At 44.6% G+C, this 26,861-nt stretch overlaps 2 protein-coding genes across 7 annotated transcripts in view; one reads left to right on the forward strand and one right to left on the reverse strand.

The window, feature by feature from the left end:
* The window catches only part of IFT20 (intraflagellar transport 20), a 16,735-nt gene extending 14,114 nt beyond the window's left edge, over positions 1–2,621 (reverse strand). Inside the window, 2 exon segments of the mRNA XM_042442501.1 lie at positions 1,242–1,388; positions 2,323–2,621. Of these exon segments, the coding sequence (XP_042298435.1) occupies positions 1,242–1,368 (127 nt within the window). The 5' untranslated portion in view covers positions 1,369–1,388; positions 2,323–2,621.
* Positions 1–19,075, forward strand: part of TNFAIP1 (TNF alpha induced protein 1) — a 25,794-nt gene extending 6,719 nt beyond the window's left edge. Inside the window, exons 1-8 of one of the 6 annotated variants that reach the window (XM_042442496.1) lie at positions 2,730–2,748; positions 5,206–5,283; positions 11,815–12,153; positions 12,580–12,749; positions 13,922–14,011; positions 15,650–15,702; positions 16,173–16,368; positions 17,886–19,075. In XM_042442496.1, the coding sequence (XP_042298430.1) occupies positions 11,940–12,153; positions 12,580–12,749; positions 13,922–14,011; positions 15,650–15,702; positions 16,173–16,368; positions 17,886–18,107 (945 nt within the window). In that variant the 5' untranslated portion in view covers positions 2,730–2,748; positions 5,206–5,283; positions 11,815–11,939 and the 3' untranslated portion in view covers positions 18,108–19,075. Of the gene's footprint in view, positions 1–2,729; positions 2,749–2,788; positions 3,066–5,205; positions 5,284–9,042; positions 9,334–11,814; positions 12,154–12,579; positions 12,750–13,921; positions 14,012–15,649; positions 15,703–16,172; positions 16,369–17,885 lie in introns of those variants that run through there. The other 5 variants (XM_042442493.1, XM_042442494.1, XM_042442495.1 and 2 more) reach the window with 5 other exon arrangements.
* Positions 19,076–26,861: the final 7,786 nt, after the last annotated feature.

Here is a 26,861-nt window from a genome sequence, read left to right on the forward strand (position 1 = left end):
TTTTTTTAAATTCCCCGATTTCTGTCAACGAGAAACAAAACAATAACAAAATACGTCCAAGACAGTGAAGAAAGCGGGCGGCAGGGTGCTATTGGAAGGCAAGCGGCACTTTTCCTGGCACTGCCACTACATTTCTTTAACCATTTCCCCATAAAGAATAAGCACTTCCTTCATGGTCTTGAAGACCAGTAGCTCCCAATGTTGGGTCTCCAGAGCTGCTAGAATAAAACTCCTGGCCATGGATAATGGAGCTTCCATGGCTTGGTCCATCCATCTTAGATCTTCTATCCATTGCACCCTGTATTGGCTAAAGATAACCCTCGGGTTTCTTCTTCTTCTTCTTCACCTATCTATTAAAATTGGCCGTCCACATTTGTGGCATTGATTTCCTAACGTTTAGCAATCTCTGATCATTTGAACCCACTGCTTCATGTCCAAGTAGAATCATAGAATCACAGAATCGTAGAGTTGGAAGAGACCCCAAGGGCCATCCAGTCCAACCCCATTCTGCCATGCAGGAAATCCAAATCAAAGCATCCCTGACAGATGGCCATCCAGCCTCTGTTTAAAGACCTCCAAGGAAGGAGACTCAAGGGAATGGGGTTGGACTGGATGACCTTTGGGGTCTCTTCCAACTCTACGATTCAATCAATTCCCATTCATTTCCCGGCTAGATGAGCCCAGGGTTTGGTGTCTCTTTGGACTACAACTCCCAGATTTCCTCCATGAACCAATGCCGGCTGGGAGATTCGGACAACGGCCCCCAAACAGTGCTCTTTAAGGGATTTTGGACTTCGAGTCCCACAATCCCAGGCTGTTGTGCAACGTGGCCGAGGCTTCTGCGAGCTGAAGTCCAAAAAATCTCTTTAAGGGTACCGTTTGGGAGTTGTAGTCCCTAAGGTTAACTTTCCATGGGTCCAAAACGGAAACCATCTCATTCAAGACCGCTTTAACTGCCCCGGTTCAATGCTAGGGAATTCTGGGAAGTGTAGTGTTTGGGAGAATCATAGAGAACCGTAGAGTTGGAAGAGACCGCAAGGGCCATCCGGTCCAACCCCATTCTGCCATGCAGGAACTCTCAATCAAAGCATATGGGGTTTTGCAATTCCCAGGATTTTCTAGCCACTGAAGCAGTTTCGAACTGGACGGTTTCAGCAGTGCGTTTTGGACCAATGTAATATGTCCAACTGTCCGCCGAAGGTGCGAGAGACGCAGACTTGGGTCCTGCAAAGGGCACTTACTGTCTACAAATACTTTGCATTCCTCTTTCAGCTCCACCGTTTGCTGGGCCACTTCGGGGTCCAAAACCCGCAGCTTGTTCAGCTCATCGAAGTGGAGTCCTGCTTCCCCCAAGATGTCTTTGGCCATTACGGCTTCTTCTCCGTCTCCTGTACCAAAAAAGCAGGTATATTTTTTGGGACTTTGACTCCCAGAATCCCAGGCCATTGACTCCGATAGCTGAGGCTTCTGGGAGCTGGAGTCCAAAACACCTAGAGGCCCAGAGTTTGGGAATGACTGTATTACTGTATTATGAATGTATGTACGTGTTTTATTTATGTATTATTGGTTACCCGCCTCGATCCATTATTATTATTGTTGTTGTTGTTCTAAAGCATCCCTTGAGCTATAACTCCCATCAGCCCCAGATACCAAGAGCCCACTGTACTACAACTCCCATCAGCAGCCCCAGGCCACACAGGGGCCAATGGGAGCTGGAGTTTTAAAGAACCCCACATAGAAACACGTAGCAAGTTGACACTAAACCCCAAGGGTCCACTGTACTACACCCCCCATCAGCCCCAGACACCAAGGTACTGCAATCCCTGTCCTACTATCCCTCTTAACCCCAGGCATCAAGGTCCCTTTGTCCTGCTACCACCAACTGTCTGACACCAAGGACCACCAAACTACAAGCCCCAAGGGCCCACTGTCCTGCAACTCCCATCATCCCCAGACCCCAACGTCCCACTATACAGCAACTCCCATCATCCCCAGACACCAAGGGCCCTCTGTCCTGCAACCGTCATCATCCCCTGACACCAAGGTCCTTCTGAATGACAAACCCATCATCCGCAGGCACCAAGGGCCCTTTGTCCTACAACCCCCACCATCCCCAGACACCGCTCTCTGTATTACAACCTCATTTTCCCCAGGAACCAAGGTCCCACTGTACAGCAACCCCCATCATCCCCAGACACTGCCCATCATCCCCAGCCCACAGGGACCTAGAGATATGGCCTGTTCCTAGCCAGGGAGGCTCTATGAAGCCCCCAACCCAGCATCTCAAGATGGAGGGATGGGAGAGGGTCCCTCCTTGCTCACCTGCGCCCAGGTGAGCCCCTCCAGCGCGGCCTCCGCTGCCACGGCGACAGCAGCACCAGCCGCCGCCTTGGCCCCGCCCACAGGGAACGCAACACTCGGAGGACGCAGCGCCTTCTGGGAAATGTAGTCCTAAGGGTGGGGGAATGCTCCACCAAAGCTAAGATGGTGGTGTCTTTTGTTTGTTAATTAACTTGTATCAATGCGTCTCCCTCCCTCCCTCAGCCTCGAGCCAATGTCACCCGTTGGGTTTCGAACCCTGCTCCCCAGGGTCCCAAGGCGAACGCTCAAACCGCTAGGCCACGCTGGCTAGACCTTTAAACCCCCTCGAAATAAAGCATATTATATACTGTACTCAGGCAGCGCTCGATAACTCGGCGCTCGACACCTTCCGCCTGGATGGAGAAGAGGAACGTCGAATATAGAAAGGTATCCTCGTCCGCCTCTGATTACGTTACAATGGGCGCCCGCGGGGTCGCTTTGCATGCCGGGATATGTAGTCAGAGGCCCCCTTGACTAGAAAGGGCCGCTCAGGGCGCGGGGTCTGGAGCTCCGCCCTTCGCCTGGGCTGGGGAAACTGAGGGCGCGCCCACTCGCTCGGGAGCCGGGTCAGTTGTTCGGTGAGTTCGCCGTCGACTGAGAAGTTTCGAGGCCCGAGGCCTAGTGGGCTAACAGAGGCGCCACTCGAGTAAATAAACCAGTAGGGAGGGGGAAAAGCGAGGCGGACGGGCCCCGGTGGAGGGGGGGTGAGTGAAAAGAGGGGGTTGGTTTTGTGTTTTGGAGGCAGAGAGCCCCTCAAGGGAATGGGGCGGGCGGGCGGATAAGGAGAATAATGACTTTTTGGGGGGAAAGAATTGAACCTGGAAAGGGAAAATGGAAAGTAAAGGAAGAAGAGGTATTATTGACACACACAGACACACCCCTACTTCTTTTTTCCTGTATTGGAGATTCCTAACAACTGGCACAGGTGGCTGTCCCACAGGTAGAGCTATAGTGACAATGGGAAACAGGCTGCACCTGTTGGATGCTGACTGCTGATGAAGCCCAGAAGAGAGCCAGGTGGAGGATGGAGATGCCACAGGGGATGCCACACTGCAGGAGTAAAGCACTTTGACACCGCGCTAACTGCTATGGAATCCTGGGATTGGTAGTTTGGGGAAGGTCCCGTGTTGTTAATAAAAATAATAGGATTGTGCCTTCAGGTTGTTTCCGACATATGGAGACCCTATCCTGGGGTTTTATTGGCAAGGTTTGTTTGGAAGGGGGTTGCCATTGCTGTCAGCGGAGGCTGAGAGAGTGTGACTCAGCCAAAGTCACCCCCAATGGGTTTCATAGCAGACCTGGGTCACCAGAGCCATGGTCTCCAGAGTCTATCTTTGAATCATCTTTGAACCTTGGTCTCCAGTGTCCAACTTTGAACCTTTTCCCTTAGAGTCCATATTGGAACCATCTTTGAGCCTTCGTCTCCAGGATTCATCTCTGAACCATCTTTGAACATTGGTCTCCAGAGTCCATCTTTAAACTATCTGAACTTTGGTCTCCAAAGCCTATCTTTGAACCATTTTTGAATCTTGGTCTTCAGAGTTTACCATTAAACCATCTTTGAACCTTGGGCTCCAAAGTCTGTATTTGAACCGTCTTTGAACCTTGGTCTGCAATTTGAACCATCTTTGAGCCTACAGTCTCCAGAGTTCATCTTTGAACCATCTTTTAGCCTTTGTCTCTAGAGTCTATATCTGAGCCATCTTTGAACCTGGGTCTGCAGTTTGAACCATCTTTGAACCTTGGTCTCCAGAGTCGTAGTCCAACATTCAAAACATTATACCACACTGGTTCTCTTGAGTTCCCATACCTTGGTTCAAATATTGATTGGAATGGAGACTGAAGTCAGGAAATCAGAAGGAGATTAGGAATGGCAGCAATGAAAGAAGTGGACAAGATCAAAAAATGTAAAGGCATAACTCTGAAGTGAGAATCATCTGAGCCATTGTATTTCCCATCACCATGTACAGCGATGAAAGCAGCTAGGAAGAAAATCAACTCATTTGAGATGTGATGCTGACGAAGTTGAAACAAAAAGACAAACAAATGGGTTCTAGAACAGATCAAGCCTGAACACTCTCTGGAAGCCAAGACGACTTAAGTGAGGCCGCTATACTTTGGCCACATCATGAGAAGGCATTAGAATAGGCAATCATTTTAGGGAAGGTAGAAGGTAGTAGAAAGAGAGAAAGACCACATGCCAGATGGTTAGACTTAATCAGGGAGGTCACAGACCTGACTTTATAGGACCTAAGCAAAGCAATGGAAGACAGGGGGACTTGGAGATGTCTTAGCCACAGGATCATCATGAGTCAAAGTCAACTCAAGGGCAGCTTACACCAACAAGGAGTTTGGTGAGATGTTTAGCCTTCCCTTTCAGAGAGCTCTGGTGCCCCACCAAACTACAAACCCCAGGATTTCATAAGATGGAGCCGTGGAAGTTAAAAGTGGTGTCAAAGTGCTTTATCCCTGCAGTGTGGCTGCAACCACACATAGAGGTGTGGTAGGCTACACCAGGTGAATTTTTGCTGGTTGCAATAATGCGTAGGAAGGCTTGGTAAACAAAGGTGGTTAGGTGAGGAAGACCATTGGAGGTTGTTGATGTTGTTGTTGTGCGCCGTCATGTCGTTTCCAACTTATGGCAACATTAAGGCAAACCAAGTCATAGAATCATAGAGTTACAAGAGACCACAAGGGCCATCCAGTCCAGTCCCCGCCATGCAGTAACTCACAGTCCTATCTGTGAAGCTTTGGAATATATGATACACTTCTGTTGACTTTTTGAAAACTGTTTAAAACTTTTTAAGTAAAGTAAATGGTGTGTATTTTTTCTTTGTTTTACAGAGGAGTGAGTATCTTACCACCAGCACCGCCTACCCTTCCTGACCAGTGTCTTTTATCTGCTGGACAGAAATATATCAGGTATGTTATATCTCAGCACATAGTGATGGGGAAGTTGAATTTCTGCTGTGTGTTAAGACAAAACAGCTAAGGTCCAAAACGCACTGCAGAAATAATCCAGTTTGACACCGCTTTAACTGCCCTGGCTTGGTGCTAGGGAATCCAGGGAATTGTAGTTTATTGTGGCATCAAAGCTCTCCGACAGAGAAGGCACAATGTCTCACAAAACAGTTCCCAGAATTGCCTAGCACTGAGCCAGGGCAGTTAAAGCAGTCTCAGCCTGGATTATTTCTGCAGTGTGTTTTGGAGCTTAGTAGCTTTTCTGCTCCAGAAGGAAAATAGTAATTCCAAGCTGAGGAAGTGGTTGGAGAGGAGAAATTCACTTCTGGATTTGAGGACTATCTGAAGTAGAACAGGGCTGACTTATAACTGAATACCTGCAGGTGGATGGGGTGCAGCCACAGATGTTTTTCCACCTGAGATGAAGGATAAGATGCCTCTTTCCCTTGTATAGAATTGAATCAGGAAGGTTGCTGAATTTCGCTTCAGTGGTGGTGATAGGAACAAGCTCACTAGCAACAGATAAGTTTTGGCTGAGCAAGATATGGCCCACACAGCCCTCTCCTCCAACAAAGGGGATTGCTTTTGCTGCTCCCACATCTGCCATTTGAGGCAGCTGCTTCACTGGAAACTACCCCTTATGAGGTAACTATCCCCTATTAGGTAACTGGATATATTTAGCCTAGGTAAGAGATTGTTAAGGCAGTGATATGACAGCCATGATTAAATATTTGAAAGGATGTCATATTGAGGATGGAGCAAGCTTGTTTTCTGCTGCTCCAGAGAATAGGACCCAGAGCAATGGATTCAAAGTACAGGAAAAGCAATTCCAGCTCAACATTAGGAAGAACGTCCTGATGGTAAGAGCTGTTCAACAGTGAAATACATTGCCTTAGAGAGTGGTAGAGTCTCCTTCTTTGGAGGTTTTTAATGGCTGTCTTTCAGAAATGCTTTGGTGCATGGCAGAATGGGGGTCGATTGAATGGCCCTTGGGAAACTGTTCTGTCTTGGTGATTCTCTGATGCTGTCTAATGGTAGACAAGCATTGAATATAGGAGAAGGAAAAGGTGTACTACCCCAGGAGCAGTTGAGACAACCATCTTTCTTGGGAGGAAGGAAACTGGGCTGTGCATTTCAGGGTTATATACCACACGTTATGTTGAACGTGTGTCGGAGTGACGTATCTGGATGCTGTGTTTACTGTCTGTGTGCTCATTGCTGCCTCGCTCCCGAAGTACCTTCACACATTACTTGAAACATACAAAACACATTTTTCAAGTAACTCCATAACACCAAGCAATCATGCAGAGTAGATCTAAACTATAGCCTTTCGATATCGCTTTAACTTTCACGTCTCTGTCCAACCAAATCCTGGGATTTGTAGTGTGTGTGGTAGCTGTCATTCTCTGCTGCAGAGTTGTAGTGCGGTGGTTTTCGATCTTTGGTCATCCAGATGTTTTAGACTCAACCAGTTTGGTCAGTTGAAATCTGAAACTTCCAGAGGACCAATAGCTTTGTGGCTCGGCAGGGATTTGAACATGGCTCTCTTGTGCCCTGGTACTACATTCAAACCACTAAACCCCATGGGGTTTTAAAAAGCTTATCCAGGTGGCCTTAAGATTGCTTGCAGCTTCTCATTGCAAAGATACAACAGTAGCTGTGTATGCTGCTTCAGGGCTAAGAATGTAGTAAGTTAAAAATAGATAACGGGTTCCCACGCTCGTCCCTCTCAGTATGGACCAGGTCCAGAATTAAACCAGTCTTCATTTTTCCCAGAGCCCTAGAACAGATTGTTCCTAGTGACATGTGTGGGGGAATCAGAGGAATGAAGGCTTCTCCTTTGCAGGCAGTGGCCTTTCATGGTTTGTCTTGTGATGCCTCTCACAGAGCAGCTTTTTCTGTGGCTTGGGCCTATGCATATGCTGGGGAAGGAAAGATCCATTTAATCTGTGCCAGGACTGGCCTAAACCTAGACAGACCAGGATTAACAGTTCTCCTCATAGGGTGGTTTTGAGAATAAAAGGAGAGCAGGTTACAACCAGTCCTCCTTTCTGTCCATGGATTCAAGCATCCACAGCTTGAAAATATTCAGGAAATAGTATAAATTCCAAATAGCATACCTTGATTTTCCATTTTAAATAAGGGACACCATTTTGCTCTGCCATTATATTTAATGGGACGAGCATCCACGGATTTTGTTATCCGCGGAGGATCCTGGGACCAAATCCGAGAAGATAATAAGGTCCCACTGTATTTCTGCATTGCATTTTGGATCATCATCAATTTTTTCATTCTTTCTCCTGTATCATTTTTAATACCTTTGGCTGATGAAGAAGCCATGCATAGTGTGCATTTTGCAACATGTATAATGTGCATTTTGGTTGGTCCAAGGAAACTATCACTGTTTTGTGGATTTGGGATGATATTGTCCTTTTTTTTATATATATATAGCCAACACGGCTACTCCTAGATATGCTTCCAGGAGTAAAGAGGGTGGATGCTTCTGACAGAGCTGAGCCCAGAAGTATTTGGTGTTTCAAGCGGACAAGCAAAATGCTTCTATCCATCCCCATCTTGAAAAACTGCTACCAGTCAGAGTAGACAGCACTGAAATACATAGACCATGGTTTTATGACTCTTGGAGTCTCTCCCAACCCTAGGATTGGGATTTGTAGTTTGTTTTGCCTTCTCTTTGACAGAGAAGGTTAAATATCAACAACAAATCCCAGGACTTCATAGGATGGAACCATGGCAGTTCAAGTGGTCTTATGCTGTGTTATTTCTGCAGTGTAGATACTGCCTATGGCTCAGTTGCACAACACTTGCTTTCCCAGCAGAAGGTGAACCATCAGTCCCTGGTTAGGGATGAAGTAATGGTCCTTTTTCAGAGTGTGATTTTGGAGACTTCATGCCAGTGGACCATACTGAGATAGGTGGAAAAACAATCCAGCCTGGTAGAGTCTCATATTCCAGCTGTTTCTTGGCCACGTAGTTGCAGCAGTCCATATCAAGGGAGGGCAACTTCTTTCAGCCAAGAGACATTTTAGAGAACTTTTTCAGAGTAGTATCGTCGTAATGCACAGGCCCAATTTCAAAAGGGTGGGGACCCAAATCCCAGCTTATTTTAAGCTTAAAACTGTCACTGCCAGTATATGAGTCTTTCGGAACGGAAGGGAAATGGACTCGTAAAAAAGTTGGGCAGTCACTCAAAAAGATGGTAGAATTAAAATATACTGTACAGCCATGTTAGTCTGTAGAATCGGTATGCAGAGAGATCTTGTAGCACTTTTGAAACTCACCGAAAGAAAGAAATTGACAGTATGAGTTTTTATAGACTGAAGTAGACTGAAGACTACGAAAGCTCATGCTGCCAATCTTTTTCTTTTATTGAGTCTCAAAGGTGCTATAAGATCTCTCAAAAAGGTGGTATCATTCAGAAAGGGACTTGACCATCTGGGGAGGCTTAGAGGGCCAAATGCAGACTCCGGGCGGCTTGGATTTGGACCCCAAGGCCTGAGATTCCTTATTTCCAGCTTTAATACTGTTGCAGTGTCTGGACTCCGTTGCTATCAATGGTTCAGCCAAGTTGTATTCTTGCTCAAGGTCTTGCACAGCTTGGTCCTCTCTTCGTTCCCATGAACTCTGGTATTTCCATAGCCGCTCTTGTCAGCCTTGCAGATGGCGCACGCCCTTTCCGAATACCAGTGGCATTGCCTGGCGAGGGAGATCAACGCAAGCGCTGTTGGAAGCTGAAGCTTGTTAAGCCTTTGGGTATTTCCAGTGCATGTTTAAACAAACAACACACAAAAGCAACAAATGCCAGAGCTGAGCCTCCGGTGGAGGGGAAACGGAGGAAGTGTTCCTATTGTATGGGACAGGCTGAGTCAGACTCATCACAATATCCGGCAGCACTGTGATGCAGTGGGCTGAATGATGGACTTTGCTCTCATTTGGAGGGCAGTTTTAGTAGCTGGAGGGCCACCCTGAAGAATTGCAACTGGGAAAACACAGGTATCGCCTTTTTCTTCTTTGCTTCCTATCCAGTCCCCACCCCAATGCCTTTCGCCTTTTACATGTTCAGTCAGAGTCGGGGTGTTTAATAAGTCAGCTCAATAGCAACCTTTTGGATTGAATAAAAACAATCCAGTAAACTAACCAGGCAGATTCGTCCCCTGTCCCAGCAGTAGGACACTTTTATGAATCCTACTTTGGCTTTACCGGTTTGTAAACCTTTGACTTTACAGGTCATTCTAGGCTCATCTACCATGAATGAGGGATAATTCTTCAGCTTCCCTCTCCCTGTCTAAGGGATACCAATTTACTTTGCCAAGGACTCTCTGAAATGGTTTTGCCTGTTCATAGGCAAACCTATAGGACAGTGTATGTGATCGATCTCTTCTCTGAGAGGTCAGGCTTGTATTCTTCCTCTTCACAAACCAAACAGCTATGCAGGCATACCTCAGTTAACAAAACCTCTAGTGAAGAAGGTTCTTTTAATAAAGTTTTTGTGCCTCCCCAACCCATACCTTTTCCTCCTTTTACTTTTTAAGCAATATCAGCATTGGCAAGAAGGTGAAGGAGGGATGGAGAAACAGACTTTGTGTCAGGTTGCAGTGGCATGCCTGCAGTAAGCAATGCAATGAAGCTTGATCTGGGAAAGAATGGGATTCTGTTCTAGACAATCCTACTATATGCCTATATGACAGGCAAGGTAAACAGTAGCTGACTCTAGATTTGGCCACCAAATGGCTGTCAGCAACTCATCTGAGCCATATAGCCAATGCTGGCATATAGCAGAGTATAACTGGCAAATTCAGAAATGTGGTTCACAGCCCTCAGTAGAGATAACAGCAACTGGATGTCTTCCAGGAACTGAAGAATGCAGGAATCTCCGGGGACTCTCAGCAACTGATGCCAGGCTTCAGCTGATTAATAACCAGACTAGCCAAGTCTCCCAAAGTGCTATCTTTATTTACAGAGTGCTATCCAAATCACCAACGCTATAATACAGATCACACGAATACCAACTCCTACCACAACCCACAAGCAATTACTGGAAGCCCTTGAGTTTATATAGCCTTCAGACCATGCAGTCTCCCAAACTCAGTCACTTCCTGTCCCACACTCTAAAGTGTCCTCCTGTGCAATCCAGACACATATTTCATCATCCAGGTTTAGTGCATGCAGGCACCAGAGTGTCCTTGAGCCTATGAGCATCAGCTGGATGCTCATGGTCAGACACACACACATCTAAGCATTTCCCAGTGTGCTGACTTTAACCCTTTGACAATGGCAATGATAACAAAAGAGGGGGCATTCAAAGAAAAATCCCATTTTGGAAGAAGCTTTCAAGGCATTTCTAGAAGGCTCAGAATGTTTCTGCTTGCTTATGTGAGGCTTACCCGGTCTGGTTGTTTCATTTCACATGTGCATATGTTTGATAAAAAGTTTGCTGTTGAACTACTCTTCTTTTATTTCTGCATCTGATACCAATTTCTGAAAGAATACCCAGGAACACATCTATTTCTTAAACTGGGGTTTACCTGTATCTTTCTGTAGTCCTTTGCTTAGGCTCAACATGAAATCTTCAGTGATGCCGCATGAGTGATGAATGAATCCTGGTCGTAGTTGCAGTTGTTTTCTTTTATGATCTGGACTTTTTTCAGTAAAACAAGCAGATAGTTCTAATGGCTGTTGAGGGGGGGGGGGAAAGTTTAGCCAAATATGACCTGCAAGTTTAAGTCAAGTTGCAGAGAGGCTGAGCAAGAGTTGCAAGCTTAAAAAAAGAGAGAAGGCGGGTTTCCTAAAACATAAGCCCTAGCCAGTGATGAAGAATTATGGGAATTGTGGTCCACACTTGCCCACCATATCATGCAACCTCTCCAAAACCCTACTAAGGGGATCTAGTTTGCAACCTAGGAGTGAAAAACATGTGGCTCCCTAGAAAATATTGGACTACAGCATTCATAATCTAATCCATAGCTGTGCTGATAGGAGTAGGAGTCAACATATGTGTATGTAGTTGTTTCTGACTTATGGTGACCCTAAGGCAAACCTATCGCAGGGTTTTCTTGGCATGTTTCTTCAGAAAGGGTTTGCCATTGCCATCCTCTGTGACTTGCGCAAGATCTCCCAGTGGGTTTCTATGGCCAAGTGGGGATTCAAACACTGGTCTCCCAATGTCCTAGTCCAGCACTCAAACCGCTACACCACACTGCCTCTCAGGCGTCAACATAGGAAGGACGTAACCCTAGTCTGTCTTCATCAGTCAGGAGGTTTTGGAGATTTGGGCATCCCCATTTTCCCCTCACTTGCCCTAAAGATCAGATGATGACCATGACCTCAGCTGCGGAGATGATGCATATCTAAATTATCATAATTATTTTGCTCTTATTGTCACTATGAAAGGGAATTTATAGTTCTTCCAACTGATCTTGTTTCTAACCTTTGTTTCTAACCTCTGTTTCTCTTCTTTGCCTTTTTATTTTTCAGCTCAAGGTCCAGCAAAGATCCTTTCAGCCCCTCAAACTGGTGGCCCCGCATCCTCCCAGCCACCCACCACGGCGGAGTCGGTCAAGCCCACCCTCTGTAGAGTCATCATCTACTTGCAGAAGGAGATGTCCGGGGACACCTGCCTGACAGCCCTCTGCCCCACATCAGGAGCCAAGCCCAAGGGCTGTGGCTTCAAAGCAGGTGCCCCCGGCAACAAGTACGTGCGGCTCAATGTCGGCGGCTCCCTGTACTATACCACGGTGCAGGTGCTGACACGACACGACACCATGCTGAAGGCCATGTTCAGCGGCAGGATGGAGGTCCTCTCAGACAAGGATGGTAGGTCCCCATTTTGATGTCTTACAAGGATGATGGGTCCCCATTCTGATGTCTTACAAGGATGGTGGGTCCCCATTCTGACATCTGATGCTGAAAGCAGAAGGGTTGCATGCTTCATCCTCAGCTGGAGGGAAGGCTGTTGTTCATACTTCATTTCACGCCTCCTCTTGAGAGAGATCAAACCGGAGCATGTTCCGTAGATTGTAGGACCCGGGTTCTAGCCATGTTGGGGGCCACAGCACCTCCTGAAAGTGGGGGATGCCAGAAGTCAATCTTAAAGTTTCCTTTAGAAAAGTGCGGGGCTTCTTAGTTGAAACAAAGTGCCTAGGGACAGCAAGCAATGGCATCCTCTGGGAAAACTCATGCAATGTGTTAGATGCGTATGAGACACCAAACTTTGTGCCACCTTTTCTCTCTTTCTGTCAGGCTGGATCCTCATCGACCGCTGTGGGAAACACTTTGGGTCTATTTTAAATTATCTCCGGGACAACACAGTTGCCCTGCCAAAGAACCGACAGGAGATCAAAGAGCTGATGGCTGAAGCCAAGTACTACCTCATCCAGGGTTTGGTTGAGCTCTGCCAAGCAGCCCTTCAGGTAAGGGGCTAGAGCTCCCAAATTCCCCATCATGCTTGGAAGCTGTTGGGAAGGGAGAGCTGTTGATCAGGGTGCAAGAAGCTTCAAAATAAAACATACAGGTTGAGTCTCCCTTATCCAAAATGCTTGTGACTAGAAGTCTTTTGGATTTGTCTCCCCCTTCCCAGATTTTGGACTATTTGCATATAGAATAATAAAATATCTTGGAGATGGTACCCATGTCTACACATGAAATTCATTTGTGTTTTGTATACCCTTTATACACTTTGTCTGAAGGTAATTATATACAGAATATTTTAAACATTTTTGTGCATGAAACTAATTTTGTGTGCGCTGAAGCATCAGAAAGCAAAGTTATTACTGTCTGAGCCAACCATGGGGACAATTCTGGAATATTTTGGATTCTGGAATTCCAGATAAAGAAGACTGTAATTGTTTGAAATGTGTGGCTCTCTCTAAAGGGTTCCAGCCAAGATTTTTTAAAGTGATTGAGATCCTTTTTTGCAGAGCAGAGAGTGGTGATGGGCCTTTTTTGTATTGGGGGGACAGACACAGATACAACAGGAGCCTGGGGTGCCCTTTGCCCGCCTGATCCTCACCCTATTCTTCTGAGCTACTTCCCAAAGAGCAAGGATGATAAATCTCTTTCAATCCAAGAACCAGGTTCCACTTCAGAAAAGTTCTAGGGAGGTATATTCCAGCATTTGGCTGTGCCAAAGGCAAATAGCTAGGAATAAAAATATTAGCATGTTGTAGCTTAAAGCTCTTACTGTCAGTAACTAAGTATGTAAAATTTCAGCTTTCTTCTCTCCTATGATAAGTCTCTCAAGGTGTTAAATTATTTTGCTTTAGTCTTTGTATTGATAACCTTTTCCTATTTAGTATGCAAATATGTAGCATGTTTGAGACTAACTGCAAGAAAGAAGCTGATAGCATGAGCTTTTGTAAACTGAGGAAGTAGATTCAAGTGTACAAAATCTTATGCTACCAGCGTCTTTCTTTCCAGACTAACATGGCTATGTCTTTGAATTCTGCCAGTAACTAAGGATATATCCACAGTGCAGAAATAAAGCAGTTTAACACCATTTTAACTGCCAGGGCTCCATCCTGTAGAATCCTAGGACTTGTAGTTTGATGGGATGTCCCTTTGTTGCTGTGTTTCTTTTGCACAGGACAAGAAAGAATCCTACAGGCCTGTCTGCAACATCCCTGTCATCACGTCCCCCAAAGAAGAGGAGAGACTCATAGAATCTGCCATGAAGGTGCGTGAGTCCCTAAATCATTATCTTGAACTCGAATGTCAGCTTAAGTGTTTTTCACCAATGACTGGGAACTTAAAAAATGGGAGATAGGAAGGACTGCCCTCTTTCAAAGATGGGTCTTTCTCTGTGTTGCCACCATCTTCCCATAGGTAAAGCTTCTGGGCTACATTCCTGTGTTAAGAATCCAAGTCCCATTTGGCAAGTACCAGTGCACACTGCTAGAGATCTTAGCATCTGTTGTTCACTTCTATGTCTGTTTGCCTGTCTGTTTCTTTTTCTTCTTCCCTTTCTTGACCCCCCCCCCCCCCTTTTTTTTTTTTTTTTACCTACTAGTGGCCAGTCAGGGGAGAGTCAGATACTCTCGCTAGAGGCTTTTGCTGATGACTTGGAGAGTTGCTTTCAAATTAGACCAAGGGCCACAGGTCGTCCACCCCTCTTCTATAGGAACCTGTTTCTTGGAAGCCATCTGCAGTAAGCCTCTTGTTGTTGTCAACCCAATAAATTATTAACATACCACCATCGAAGACCGGCTGTCACCCACGTGAGTTAAAGCCTGGCTCTTTCCAGTTGGCCCAGGCAGACTTTTCCCAGCATTCTGTGGGCTGTTGCCAAGATGATAGCATGGCTTGTCAGATGTCTGTTGGAAGGGGCTGGAGGCTTTGTCAGGCTCGTGGGAGCCGTCCCAAGCAAATACTTGTCCCTGTTGTACCCTCAGAAAGCACGGTCTGTATGCCAAGTAGCATGTAAATGATAAGTATATAATCTAGAAGAGTGAAATAGCAAAGCTTTCCTGTTTATATGTCCCCTTTAGTACTTTTGCTGCACAGAGAGAATTGGCATGCTCAGCTAAATCCTTCTCCCAGCTACATTAATTTTTGTATATGTAGGAAATGGATGAGAGTGTGCAACTGAATGCACAATTCCCTTCTTTTTCTCCCCTTTCCTTGCCATCCCTGAATAGTACAATCTGGGAAAATTTTTACCAAGTGGTTGTGCTGAATTTATCTGGCCCTAAGAAAAGTATTACTGCCTTGGTGATTCTACGATATCAGGACCTGTGGCCTTCCAGATGTTCTTGCCTTCTAGCCCCAATCACCCACAAATCATTGGCCATGATGGCTGATGTGCAGCAGCATCTGGAGAACCACAGGTTTCCCAGGACTGGCATTTGCAGTGGCCAACCATATTTCTATAGGAAACTAGGAAGTTATGACAACAGTTAGCATTTGGTCTTTTTGCAGAAGTACATTGCTGTAGAATTAAAGGCAGACCTGCTAGTTCCTAAGGTACTTGCCAAGTTCCGCAGCCATTTTAGGGGCCACTACCATTAAAGGCTGCTCTCCTCATTCCCCTATATTATCCTGCTGGATTTGGAGTGGCCATTTAAACTTCCCACAAATATCTTGTATCGTTATCTGGCAACCCAGGCTCTGTGAGAAATTGCAGTGGTGCTTCCAGTCTCCCTTCTGAGTGCTTCCACAGTGTTAAGCTTCATCGAGATCATTAACCTAAAAGCAGAGCTTGGAAGGGTTTTTGTTTTAGACTACAACTCCCAGAATCTCCCAGTCAGCATGCCTAGATTTTTCATATCACACTTTTCCCTTGAAGTGACATGTCCCTTTTCTTCCCTCTTCCCAGCCTGTGGTGAAGCTGCTTTACAACAGGAGTAACAACAAATATTCATACACAAGGTAAATTTCTCTGCATTCCACATTGAGACTAAGCTTAAGGACACAAGAAGAGCCCTGCTGGATAATTCAAAAAGGATTATCTAATCCATCATTCTGTCCCTGCAGCACCTCTGGGAAGCCACTAGCACCCTTCCACTGGTACTGCAAGGCAATGTGTTTGGCATTCTTGGTGCCAAGCAACCCACTTTGGGGGCCAGTGATAGAGCATATATAGAAGGTTCCAGATTAAAAAGAAACAATTTTGGGGACTGGAAAGCACCCACAAGTCTATATAAAGTCCCACCTGTTGGGAATGTTTTGATGATGTATACCTGCATGGCAGAATGGAGTTGGAGTGGATGGCCCTTGCAGCCTCTTCCAGCTCTATGATTTTGTGATTCTAAACTCATATACAGAAAATTAAAATAGGCCAAGTGGACACTTGCATTCCCCAATTTCATGTAGACTTTTCTTCCTCCCTGTTGTTTCAGCAACTCCGATGACAACTTACTGAAGAATATAGAACTGTTTGATAAGCTTTCCCTCCGCTTCAATGGGAGAGTCCTCTTCATCAAAGATGTGATTGGGGATGAGATCTGCTGCTGGTCTTTCTACGGTCAGGGACGCAAGCTGGCTGAAGTCTGCTGCACCTCCATAGTTTATGCTACAGAGAAAAAGCAAACCAAGGTATGAAGACTTTGGCCTACCGTTCAGCACAGACATTCCTTTATGCATGGCTTGTTTCTCCCAGGCAAATTTTCAGCACTCGTGGTTGATTATTTAACAGGGGCTCCATTACTAGGGGAAGTAGGTTAAGTGGAGTTTGTCAAATTGGTGTTGACAACAATGAAACAGAGGCACTTGTGGAAAAAGAGGAAAGCACATGACTCAGTCAGATGTATCCTGGTTGACCAAACATTGGGTTCTACCAGCATATTTAGAGTCAAGTGATGGAAATTAGAATCATAGAATCATAGAGTTGGAAGGGACCCCAAGGGCCATCCAGTCTAACCCCTTGCCATGCAGGAAATTAAATTAAAGCATCCCCGACAGATGGCCATCCAGCCTCTCCTTAAAGACCTCCAAGGAGGGAGATGCCACTACACTCTGAGGAAGGAGTGTGTTCCACTGTGGGACAGCCCCTACTGTCAGGAAGTTCCTCCTAATGTTGTGGGGGAATCTCTTCCTCCAGTTTACATCCATTGTTCCAGGTCCAGTTCTCTGGAGCAGCAGAAAACAAGCTTGCTCCTTCCTCAATGTGACATCCCTCCCTTCATTTCACCTTTTAACCTTTCCTTCTCCAGGCTAAACATACCCAGTTCCCTAAGTCGTTCCTCATAGGGCATGGTTAGGTGGGAAGCATCTTTTTTTCTATGCATATGATTTCTCTTTGCATAACTCCTGCTGCTTATGGGGTAGACGCAAAGAACTAAAGGCAGAAGCCGTGAGCCCCTGAAACTCTGCTCAGCCCAATCCCTGACTGCCTGGTTTAGTGGGGGAAAAGGATGGGAAGCAGGAGCAGAGCTCACAGATGCTAATGTTTGGTTTATTAGAATAATGACTCATCCATGTTAATCATTGCAGATATTATAACATTAATGTGTTACGTTAATCATTAGCAGCACATGTTAGAGACGTGTCACCTTTAGGTATTGGTGGGGGCTTTATTTAAGAAAAAATGGAATTAGTAAAAATAGTCAACTGTGCCCCAAAGCTACAAATTAAAGTAACATGAAGCATGGAAGCATTACTCAGACCACATTGTTGATGATAAAAGGAGTAAAATAATATAGTTGTATTTTATTGCTTAACAAAAACTATAAGGAATTATGGGCAGCAATTTGATTTTGAATCCCAAGGTCTGGCCAGGAGATGCTAAATAAACCAGCTGGTCTCTACTGCAGGAAGATTTGAACATTGGACCATGACTGGAGACCAGGTTTCAGTTCCTAGCTCAGCTATGAAATCCACTAGGTGACTTTGGGCAAATCACATACTCTCAGCCTCAGGGGAAGGCAATGGCAAGCCTCCTCTGAACAAATGTTGCCAAAAAAACCCATGATAGGGTCGCCATAAGTCAGGAATGACTTGAAGGCACACAGCAACAACAGAGAGAGCAATAGGCCTGCAGAAGAGTCTTTGGAGAGCATCTGCTTCTCTTGACGTATGTGTGCACGCCTGCTTTTGTCTCCTCTGTCTCCCAGGTGGAATTCCCTGAGGCCCGCATCTATGAGGAAACGCTGAACGTTTTGCTGTATGAGACCCCCAGAGTACCTGACAACTCCCTTTTGGAAGCGACAAGCCGGAACCGAAGCCAGGCTTCCCGGAGTGAAGACGAGGACGGCAGCTTCGAGTTGCGCGACCGGGTCCGACGCATCCACGTGAAGCGATACAGCACTTACGATGACCGCCAGATGGGCCACTAGAGACTACAAGGCACGGCTTTGCTGGGGAGTTTTTCTGTCTTCGAAGCACAGGCCTGTGCTGTTCCTGGGTTGGCCTTTCTCTCTCACAGATTGGAAGTGGGCTCAGAGGCCGACTTGGCTTTAGTTTCAGCAAGATTCCCACTTCATGTCGTAGGAGGCCTGCAGTGCCCAGTGCCAGCTGGTATAAACCATTTTTAGTTTTAGGCACTATTTTTTTCTTTTTCAAAGAAGTGCATCTTTTCTAGAAGCTGACACCTTATTCTACTTTAAGAAAGAGGCCATTAATTCCTTTTCCAGATTCAAGATTGGTGCTTGCAGAGGAACTTTCTCAAGCAGAGTGCCTCTAACTCTGCTTGGAGAACTCTTTTTTCTTTTTCATTTTTAAAATCCAGATGCTGAGGACAATGAATGTGTTCTGAAACACTACAGCTTCGTAGCCATGCGTCTCCTTTTGTTACGAAACTCTCCTTGCGTGGCGACTTCTTTTCTTTGTTTCTCTCCGATGGATGCGATGCTGCATTTGGTGCAGCCTGAAGCTGGGAGAAGTTGGAATGTCCTTTGGTGCAATATTTGCAGCTTGGTGCCAGAGAACTGAAAAACTCCATGGGAATCTCTGCCAACATTTGTATCTGATGGGAAATTGGAACTGAAGGGGATGGTGACATGACACAAATTGCCTTCTCTGGATCCTTTCACCCAATTGCTTGTAGATTTGACGGTTTGTGTATTGTGAATGGGGATGGTTTTCATATGGTCAACTTGCATCATGGAATCTTGGACCTTTTGTTTTTGACCACATTTGCTAAAGGCAAGAAGAGAAAAGGCACTAAGAAGGGCAAAATCCTCTCAGGCCTATGGACAGGAGCGGCAGTGAGGTGGGAGTGGGAAGCAGGTCAACTGGTGAAGCCTGGAATGTACTGGAATAACCCAGAATAATGTATTTCTGATAAATGATTTTTGTCAGCTGAGAAGTTTGTGTGTGGATCTCTGTGAAGCGGATCCCCTTGGGTGAAGTGCGTCCTACACATTTCTCAATGTCTTCCACTGTCAGGAAGTTCCTCCTAATGTTGAGGTGGAATCTCTTTTACTGTAGATTGAATCCATTGCTCCACGTCTTATTCTCTGGAGCAGCAGAAAACAAGCTTGTTCCATCCTCAATATGGCACCCCTTCAAATACTTGCAGCCATGCAGGAAGATATAGTCAAAGCATTCCCAACAGATGGTCATCCAGCCTCTGTTTAAAAACCTCCAAGGAAAGAGATTCTCTCACTGTTGAAAAGCTCTAACCATCAGGAGATTCTTCCTAATGTTGAGGTGGAATCTCTTTTGCTGTAGTTTGAATCCATTGCTCCATGTCCTGATCTCTGGAGCAGCAGAAAACTACTTGCTCCCTCCTCAATAGGACATCCCTTCATATATTTAAACAGGGATATCATATCACCCCTTAGCTGTCTCTTCTCCAGGCTAAACATACCCAGCTCCCTAAGTCTCTCCTCATAGGGCTTCATGGTTTCCAAACCCTTCACCATTTATTCACTCTCTTCTGGACACATGGCTCCAGCTACTCAACATCCTTTTTGAATTGTGGTGCCCAGAGCTGAACACAGTATTCCAGGTGGGGCCTAACCAAAGCAGAATAGAGTTTCACTATTACAAAGCAGAATTGAGTGGCACTATGACTTCCTTTGATCTATACTTCTATTGATGCAGCCTAGAATCTCATTGGCCTTTTTAGCTGCCGCATCACACTGTTGACTCATCTTCAACCTGTTGTCTACTTGAACTCCTAGATCCTTTTCACATGTAGTTTCATTCAGCTAGATGTCCCCCATCCTATATCTATGCATTTCATTTTTTCTACCTTTATGAATAACGTGTCATTCCGTAACAAGCAATGGTTTTTTTAAAACTGTATAAAGCATAGCAATTCTTCACAGAGTTGGCCTGTATTTGTGTGAAGGTGCCACAAGCAAAGTGCAGCCATAAAATCCCATTGCCTGGTAGTTCTCCTTGGAATTAGCTACTAAACAACTTGATGCAAGAACACAAGGTACATCTGCGCCGCAGAAACAATGCACTTGGATGCTGCTTGAGCTGCCTTGGCTCAGTGCTATGCAATTCTGGGATTTGTCGTTTCGTGAGATATTTAGCCTTCTCTCAGCTCTGGTGCCACAACAAACTACAAATCCTTGGATTCCATAGGACGGAGCCATGGCACTTAAAGCCGTGTCGAACTGCATGAATTCTCCAGTGTATCAGCATCTATAGGGAACATCAGAATTCATCATACTTCATGGCTAGAAACCTGAGTTTGAGATTTTTCTTTTTAAACCAAACCACAGTTTATTAAGAAAGCAGCAAAAGAAGATTACAAATAAACCATTTGCTAAAAATAACAAAATATAGACCAAATGAAACGATGTAATTCATAGTGACTCCAAGGGACACATTTCATCATCTGCCATATTTTATATATGTGTTGCTTCTTTTCTTTTTACATCATTATAGATTGAGAACACCTGGTACCAATTTGAAGCGTGGATTCAGCTGGGCTGAAGGTACATTTGCTTCCTTACAGTTTGAAGAGGAAAGGGATGAGCCCATTTTATGCCATTTGTTTTCTCTCATTAAGACGGTATTGATCTTAACTGGAGCTGGTTTTGTTAGGAGTGGATTTTAGAAATCGTCCGTTTGGAGGCTGCCATTCCCAGAAAGTCCGAACAAAAGCAGCCGGCAGCCATGAAGGCTGGGAAGATTTTCAGAGCTGTAGTCTACAGAGGTACGTTAATCATAAATAGCATTCAATTATTTTCTTTTTTAAAATTCATTTTTAGTGTAACCCAAAAACAAACACACAATAGAGAAAGAGAAAGAAAGAAAAAAAGAAAGAGAGAGAGAGAGAGAAATCATGTGTTTGTTTTGGGTGTAAGTCTACAGAGGTAAGTTAATCATAACTAGCATTCCACTATTTTCTTTTTCAAAATTTAATTTTTAGTATCCCCCAAAAACAAACACATTATTTATATATATCAATCATGTATGTGTGTGTATACACACGCATACACATATACACATATATCAACCATGTTTGTTTTGGGGGTAAATCTACAGAGGTACATTAATCATAACTAGCAAGCCATTATTTTCTTTCTTAAAATTCATTTTTAGTGTACTCCAAAAACAAACACATTATATGTGTGTGTTTTTAGTATACCTCAAAAACAAGCTCGCTCTCTTGCGCTCTGTGTGTGTGTGTGTGTATAGCGCATAATATCGTTGATATGTATATGTATGTACTGTATATCTTTAATTTTAGTGTACAAAGAGGATAGATAGTGCATGGGTAGTGGGCATAGTGGTTTGACTTTGTGATTCTGGAGACCAGGGTTCGATTCCCAGCTCAGCCATAAAACCCACTGGTTGACTTTGGGCAAGTCACACTTTCTCAACCTAGGGAAGGCAATGGCAAACCTCTGAACAAAGCTTGCCAAGAAAACCCCATCATTTTAGGATTGACATAAGTCAGAAATGACTTGAAGGCACACCACAACCGTGTGTGTGTGTGTGTGTGCATGTCTAAAACTGCCATACCCTACATACTACAAACAAAACCTTTAGCATACAATAAGTGTTTGTTTTACTGTTCGATCCTTGCTTGTATAGTTCTGGCATTGCACCCTTTGCAGAAAAGAGTGTGATAGGTAAACATTATTTGTGAAACAACACAAACCTAACAACTGAACGCCTAAATACAAACACCTCTGACTTCCTAAATGATGGATACATCCCAGTATTAGCTTGTTGTTATTGCGTGTCAAGTACTGTAATGCTTGACTTATGGTGACTGGAAGGCGAGGGTTTTCTTGGCAGGTTTCTTCAGAGGGAGGTTGCCATTGCCTTTCTCTGAGGCTGAGAGAGTGTGACCTGGTCAGGGTGGGTTTCAAAGCAGAGTTTGGAGTCGAACCCGGGTATCTAGAGATGTGATCCAACGCTCAAACCAGTGCGCTGGCTCTCCCGCAACTGCTTGACCACAGAATTTAATGTTATCATCCTTATGGTCCCAACAGATTTTATGTTAAAATAATGAAATAAATACCAGGGGAATGGAATGCTACAGACAGATAAATGTCCCAGACGCAGAAGCATAAATGTCAGGGTGAAGGTTAAGCATTCGACATTTATCAAACTGCAAGAGACAGAGATCCATCAAGGCCACTGCATGAATCTCCTAGTTGAAAAACAAGGACTGGGAACGTCTAGGAGCAACTGGGATGGAGGTTTCGGGGATGCTTTCTTCCCAAAATGGATCTGGTACCAATGACAAAACCCTGCAGAGGTATGTGCATTCCTTAATTCCAGTTTTTGTTCACCAGCCATGAGCCACACATTTGCACCGAAATAACAGAATCAATGGTTAGAGTGATTGGCTGAGACTTGGCGAAACCTGGGTTCTAGTCCCTCCACAAAGGCATGAAACTTGCAGTGCAATTTTGGAAGGTTTCTCTTTCTCTTAGCTTGACTTCCCTTGTAGGGCTGTTGCGAGAGTAAGGGAAACCTTCCAAAATCACTCTGCAAGTTTCACACTTTTTGTGGAGGGACTAGAACTAGAGATTTGATTGAGAGTTCCTGCATGGAAGAACGAGGTTGGACTGGATGGCCCTTGTCTCTTCCAACTCTATGATTCTAAGAACCCAGATCTTGCAAAGTCTCAGCCAAGCGCCCTAACCATTGCCCTCCAATGATTCTGTTATTTCAGGTGCAAACGTGTGGCTCATGGCCGGTGAATGAAAACTTGAATTAAGGAAAATACAGAGTTTTGGCACTGGCACCAGACCCATTTTGGGGAGAAAGCATCCCTGAAACCTCCATCCCAATTGCATGTGCGCCACATTTCTTGGAGGAAAGGCTAGAAAGAAGTGCAACTAATACATCATCATCATCATCATCACTTAGGTTTTTTGTGGGTTTTTAGGGCGATGGGGCCATGTTCTAGAAGAGTTTCTTCCTGACGTTTCGCCAGCATCTGTGGCTGGCATCTTCAGAGAATGCTGGCATGGAAGTGCCCCAATTGCCATTTTCACATCCATGCCAGCATTATCTGAAGATGCCAAAGCCACAGGTGCTATGGCCACATCGCCCAAAAAACCCACAAAAAGCTATGGACACTGGCCATGAAAGCCATCGATGTCACAATAAAAGCTTAGGTTTCCAATAAAAGCAAAGCAGATTCCAGAAGCCTGAAATTTGCCCACCCCAGAACTAGGTTGTTGTTGTGTGCCTTCAAGTCATTTCCAACTTATGGTGACCCTAAGGCAAACCTATTCTCTTGGCAAGTTTCTTTGGAGGGGGATTGCCATTGCTATCTATCCTCTGAGGCTGAGACAGTGTGATTTGCACAAAGTCACCCAATGGGTTTCATGGCAGAGCTGGGAATCGAACCCTGGTCTCCAGAGTTGTAGTCCAATGCTCAGACCACACTGGTTCTCCAACAGCTATTCCACCACCATCACCTCTTTAATTTAATTTAGCATCATCCTTATGGTCCAAATAGACTTGTGGGTTTCCATGGCTGAGCTGGGATTCGGACCCTGAGCTCCATAGTCCAGCTCTGAAACCATTAAACCACATTCGTGGTCCGAATTAGGTTACCTAAAGACTCCACACAAGGCAATTGGTACCATGTTCCTGAATTATGTCTGCCGTACTTTTGCATGCACCCAAGTTGGTCAGTTTCAGGGTTCTAGTAAATTCTTGCTAAAGTTAGATTTTGGGGCCTCAGCTCCCAGAATCCAACACGCCTCCAAAGTAAAAAGTAACTTTTCCAAGCTATGGTTCTAGGTGCATTTCCCTGGCGCTCCAGCAGAGGATGGCATCACTCCTGGTCTGGAGAAAAAAGCTCAGTGACTGGATTGAAAAATCAGATGTGATCTACTGACCTTTGCAGCAAATCACTAAGGGTTTCTGTCTCTGAACTGAAAAGATTCCAGACACCAGATTAAATTCTGGCTGGAAATCCACAGTAGTTTGGGATTGTTTTAATTTTTGAAAATGTTAATATCAACATTACATAACAAAAAAGTCATATAACGAATTACAATTAATAAAGTAAAACGAACATAAAGGCAAATGAAAGTTTTTCTTTCCCATCTTTTAATATACTCTTCTTTCAGTACTTCCTTTCTTATCTATGCTACATATTATTTATACTGTTCCTTTTCTGATAATACTTCTTGATTCTATCTTATATAATCGATTATGTTTTAAATGATTCGACCAACCTAAGTTCCAAATATACGTACAATAGTCAGTTTCCATTAGGCCTTGAAACCAATAATTGATATGTATCATTACCGGTTCCCTATTTCCTATAGATTGACCTAAGCTTTCACGTTTCATTAACCACATCGATTTATCTAAATCTGCCACATCTCAATTAATTTTTGTGACCAATCTTGTCTTGAAGGGATTGAACTCTCTCTCCATTTCTGAGCTATAGCTGCCGATGTCAGGTAATGCAATATGTACACAAGGATTTGTATGCACAAGGTTTGTGAATTTTGGTTATGGAACTGATGACAAACTCATAGTAGGCACTTCACAGGTGCTCAGAGGTACCTTGGTTCTCAACCCTTAGCACATGCCTACCTAAGCCGGGATTTTGCACCCAGACCTCGTAAATGGGACCATGTGGCCTATCAAAAAGCAAAGAGCACATGGTTTGGTAAAGAGACACAAAAATGTGGAATTCATCTGCCTCTGCCTAATTTTAGAGCCATTTGAAAGGGATGGATACTTGCCCTAGGGCTTGGGAAGCTTATTTTGGACCACAGCTCCCAGACTCCCCCAGCCAGCATGGGCCATTTGTCACAAAACACCACCACCACCAAAACTGCATTATTTCTGCAGTGCAGATGCAGCCCTTGTCTTCATTGTATGGAGCTGAGAAAGTTCGAATCTCTGCAGGATGTAGCTCCTTACCTCCAGTCATTGGAGATAAGGGCAGAAGCAGCTCTGTAAGACGGATGGGGAAATGTCTGTGATCTGGGTTAGGCTTGCAAGAGCTTTATGGTGGAGATGTGACAAGTGGATATATTAGCATAAATTATAGTATTGGGGTCAGTTTCCTGTGGGAATCTCAGGCCCTGGGGCTTCCCCATACAGTCATAGAGCTGGCAGAGACCCCAAGGGCCATCCAGTCCAACCCCATTCTGCCATGCAGGAACTCACAATCAAAGCACCTCTGTCAAATGGCCATCCAGCCTCTGTTTAAAAACCTCCAAATGAGATATTCAACTACACTCCAAGGCAGTGTCTTGTCTAGAAGTTGCTCCTAATGTTGAGGTGGAATTTCTTTTCCTGGAGCTTGCATCCATTGTTCTGGGTCCTGTTCTCTGGAGCATCAGAAAACAAGCTTACTCCATCCTCAATATGACACCCCTTCCAATACTTAAACATGGCACTGTTGTGTGGTGGTTTCCCACTTTAACATGTTGTTTCTCCTTTCTGCAATGCTTTTCCTAAGGCAAAGGATGCACCTGCACTACACAGTTGCAGCACTTCAACGGCACATTTACTGTTACGTGTCCATCCGATGGTATTCTAGGATGTATTTCAGCGAGGTACTTAGAAATTGGTGCCAGAGAATTAGAAAAGCCATTTGTTTGTTGGAATTACTATTTCTCTCTCTCTCTTTTTAGTTGTTTGTTCAGGATTTTTTTTTTAAGTGAGTATTTCTCAATAGTAAATATTTTCACAAGTGGAAGGTACGAAGTTCATAGTCTGTTTTGCTCACTCCCTTCTTGGCTGCTTTCTGCCTTTCGGTTTGCAATCAGCTAGCGAGAAATGTGCTCTTGGCAGAAGAAGAAGTGTCAAAACGCTTCTTAGAAGAAGCAGTTTTTGCAAGCTCCCTGGTTTGTTTTCAAGCTGCAAAGAAAGTTTATAGGAAGCAGATGGCCCAGCCGGCTTTAAGAAAGAGGTGGGTGGCTCTGTGGGGATCCCGAACCGGCAGAGAAACCTCTGCTTTACCACCCCAAAAGTTGGAAGGATGTCCCATCATTGGTGTCATTTGGAGACATTGACTCCCAAGATCCATCACTGTAGGGCTGCCATGGACTGGAAAATAATAATGTAATAGTAATAATGTAATAACATTATTATTATTATTATTATTATTATTATTATTATTATTATTATTATTACTGTCATTATTACTATGTCCCGCATTTCTCCCATTTCTCAAGGCGGTGAATTTGGAAAAATGTTCCAATGGAGAAGAAAGACTGTCCTGAGATCTGTAGTTTTGCAAGGTCTTTAGCCAGGTTTCTGTAGGATGGAGAGATGGCAGTTAAAGTGGTGTCAGACTGCATTATTTCTACATTATTTCTCGGGACGCATTCCAGCTTGTCAGCCTCTCTCTTGAAATGTGATGTCCAGAACTACAGTATTTCAGGTGAGGCTTGACCAAAGCAGAATAGAATCCTAGAATCTTAGAGTTGGAAGAGACCACAATGGCCATCCAGTCCAACCCCATTCTGCCATGCAGGAAATCCAAATCAAAGCATCCCCAACAGATGGCCATCCAGCCTCTGCTTAAAGACCTCCAAGGAAGGAGACTCCACTGCACTCCATGGAAGAGTGTTCCACTGTCGAACAGCCCTTACTGTCAGGAAGTTCTTCCTAATGTTGAGGTGGAATCTCTTTTCCTGTAGCTTGCATCCATTGTTCCGGGTCCCGTTCTCTGGAGCAGCAGAAAA

Source organism: Sceloporus undulatus, chromosome 11 (genome assembly GCF_019175285.1).
Source record: "Sceloporus undulatus isolate JIND9_A2432 ecotype Alabama chromosome 11, SceUnd_v1.1, whole genome shotgun sequence".
NCBI classification, from domain to species: domain Eukaryota; kingdom Metazoa; phylum Chordata; class Lepidosauria; order Squamata; family Phrynosomatidae; genus Sceloporus; species Sceloporus undulatus.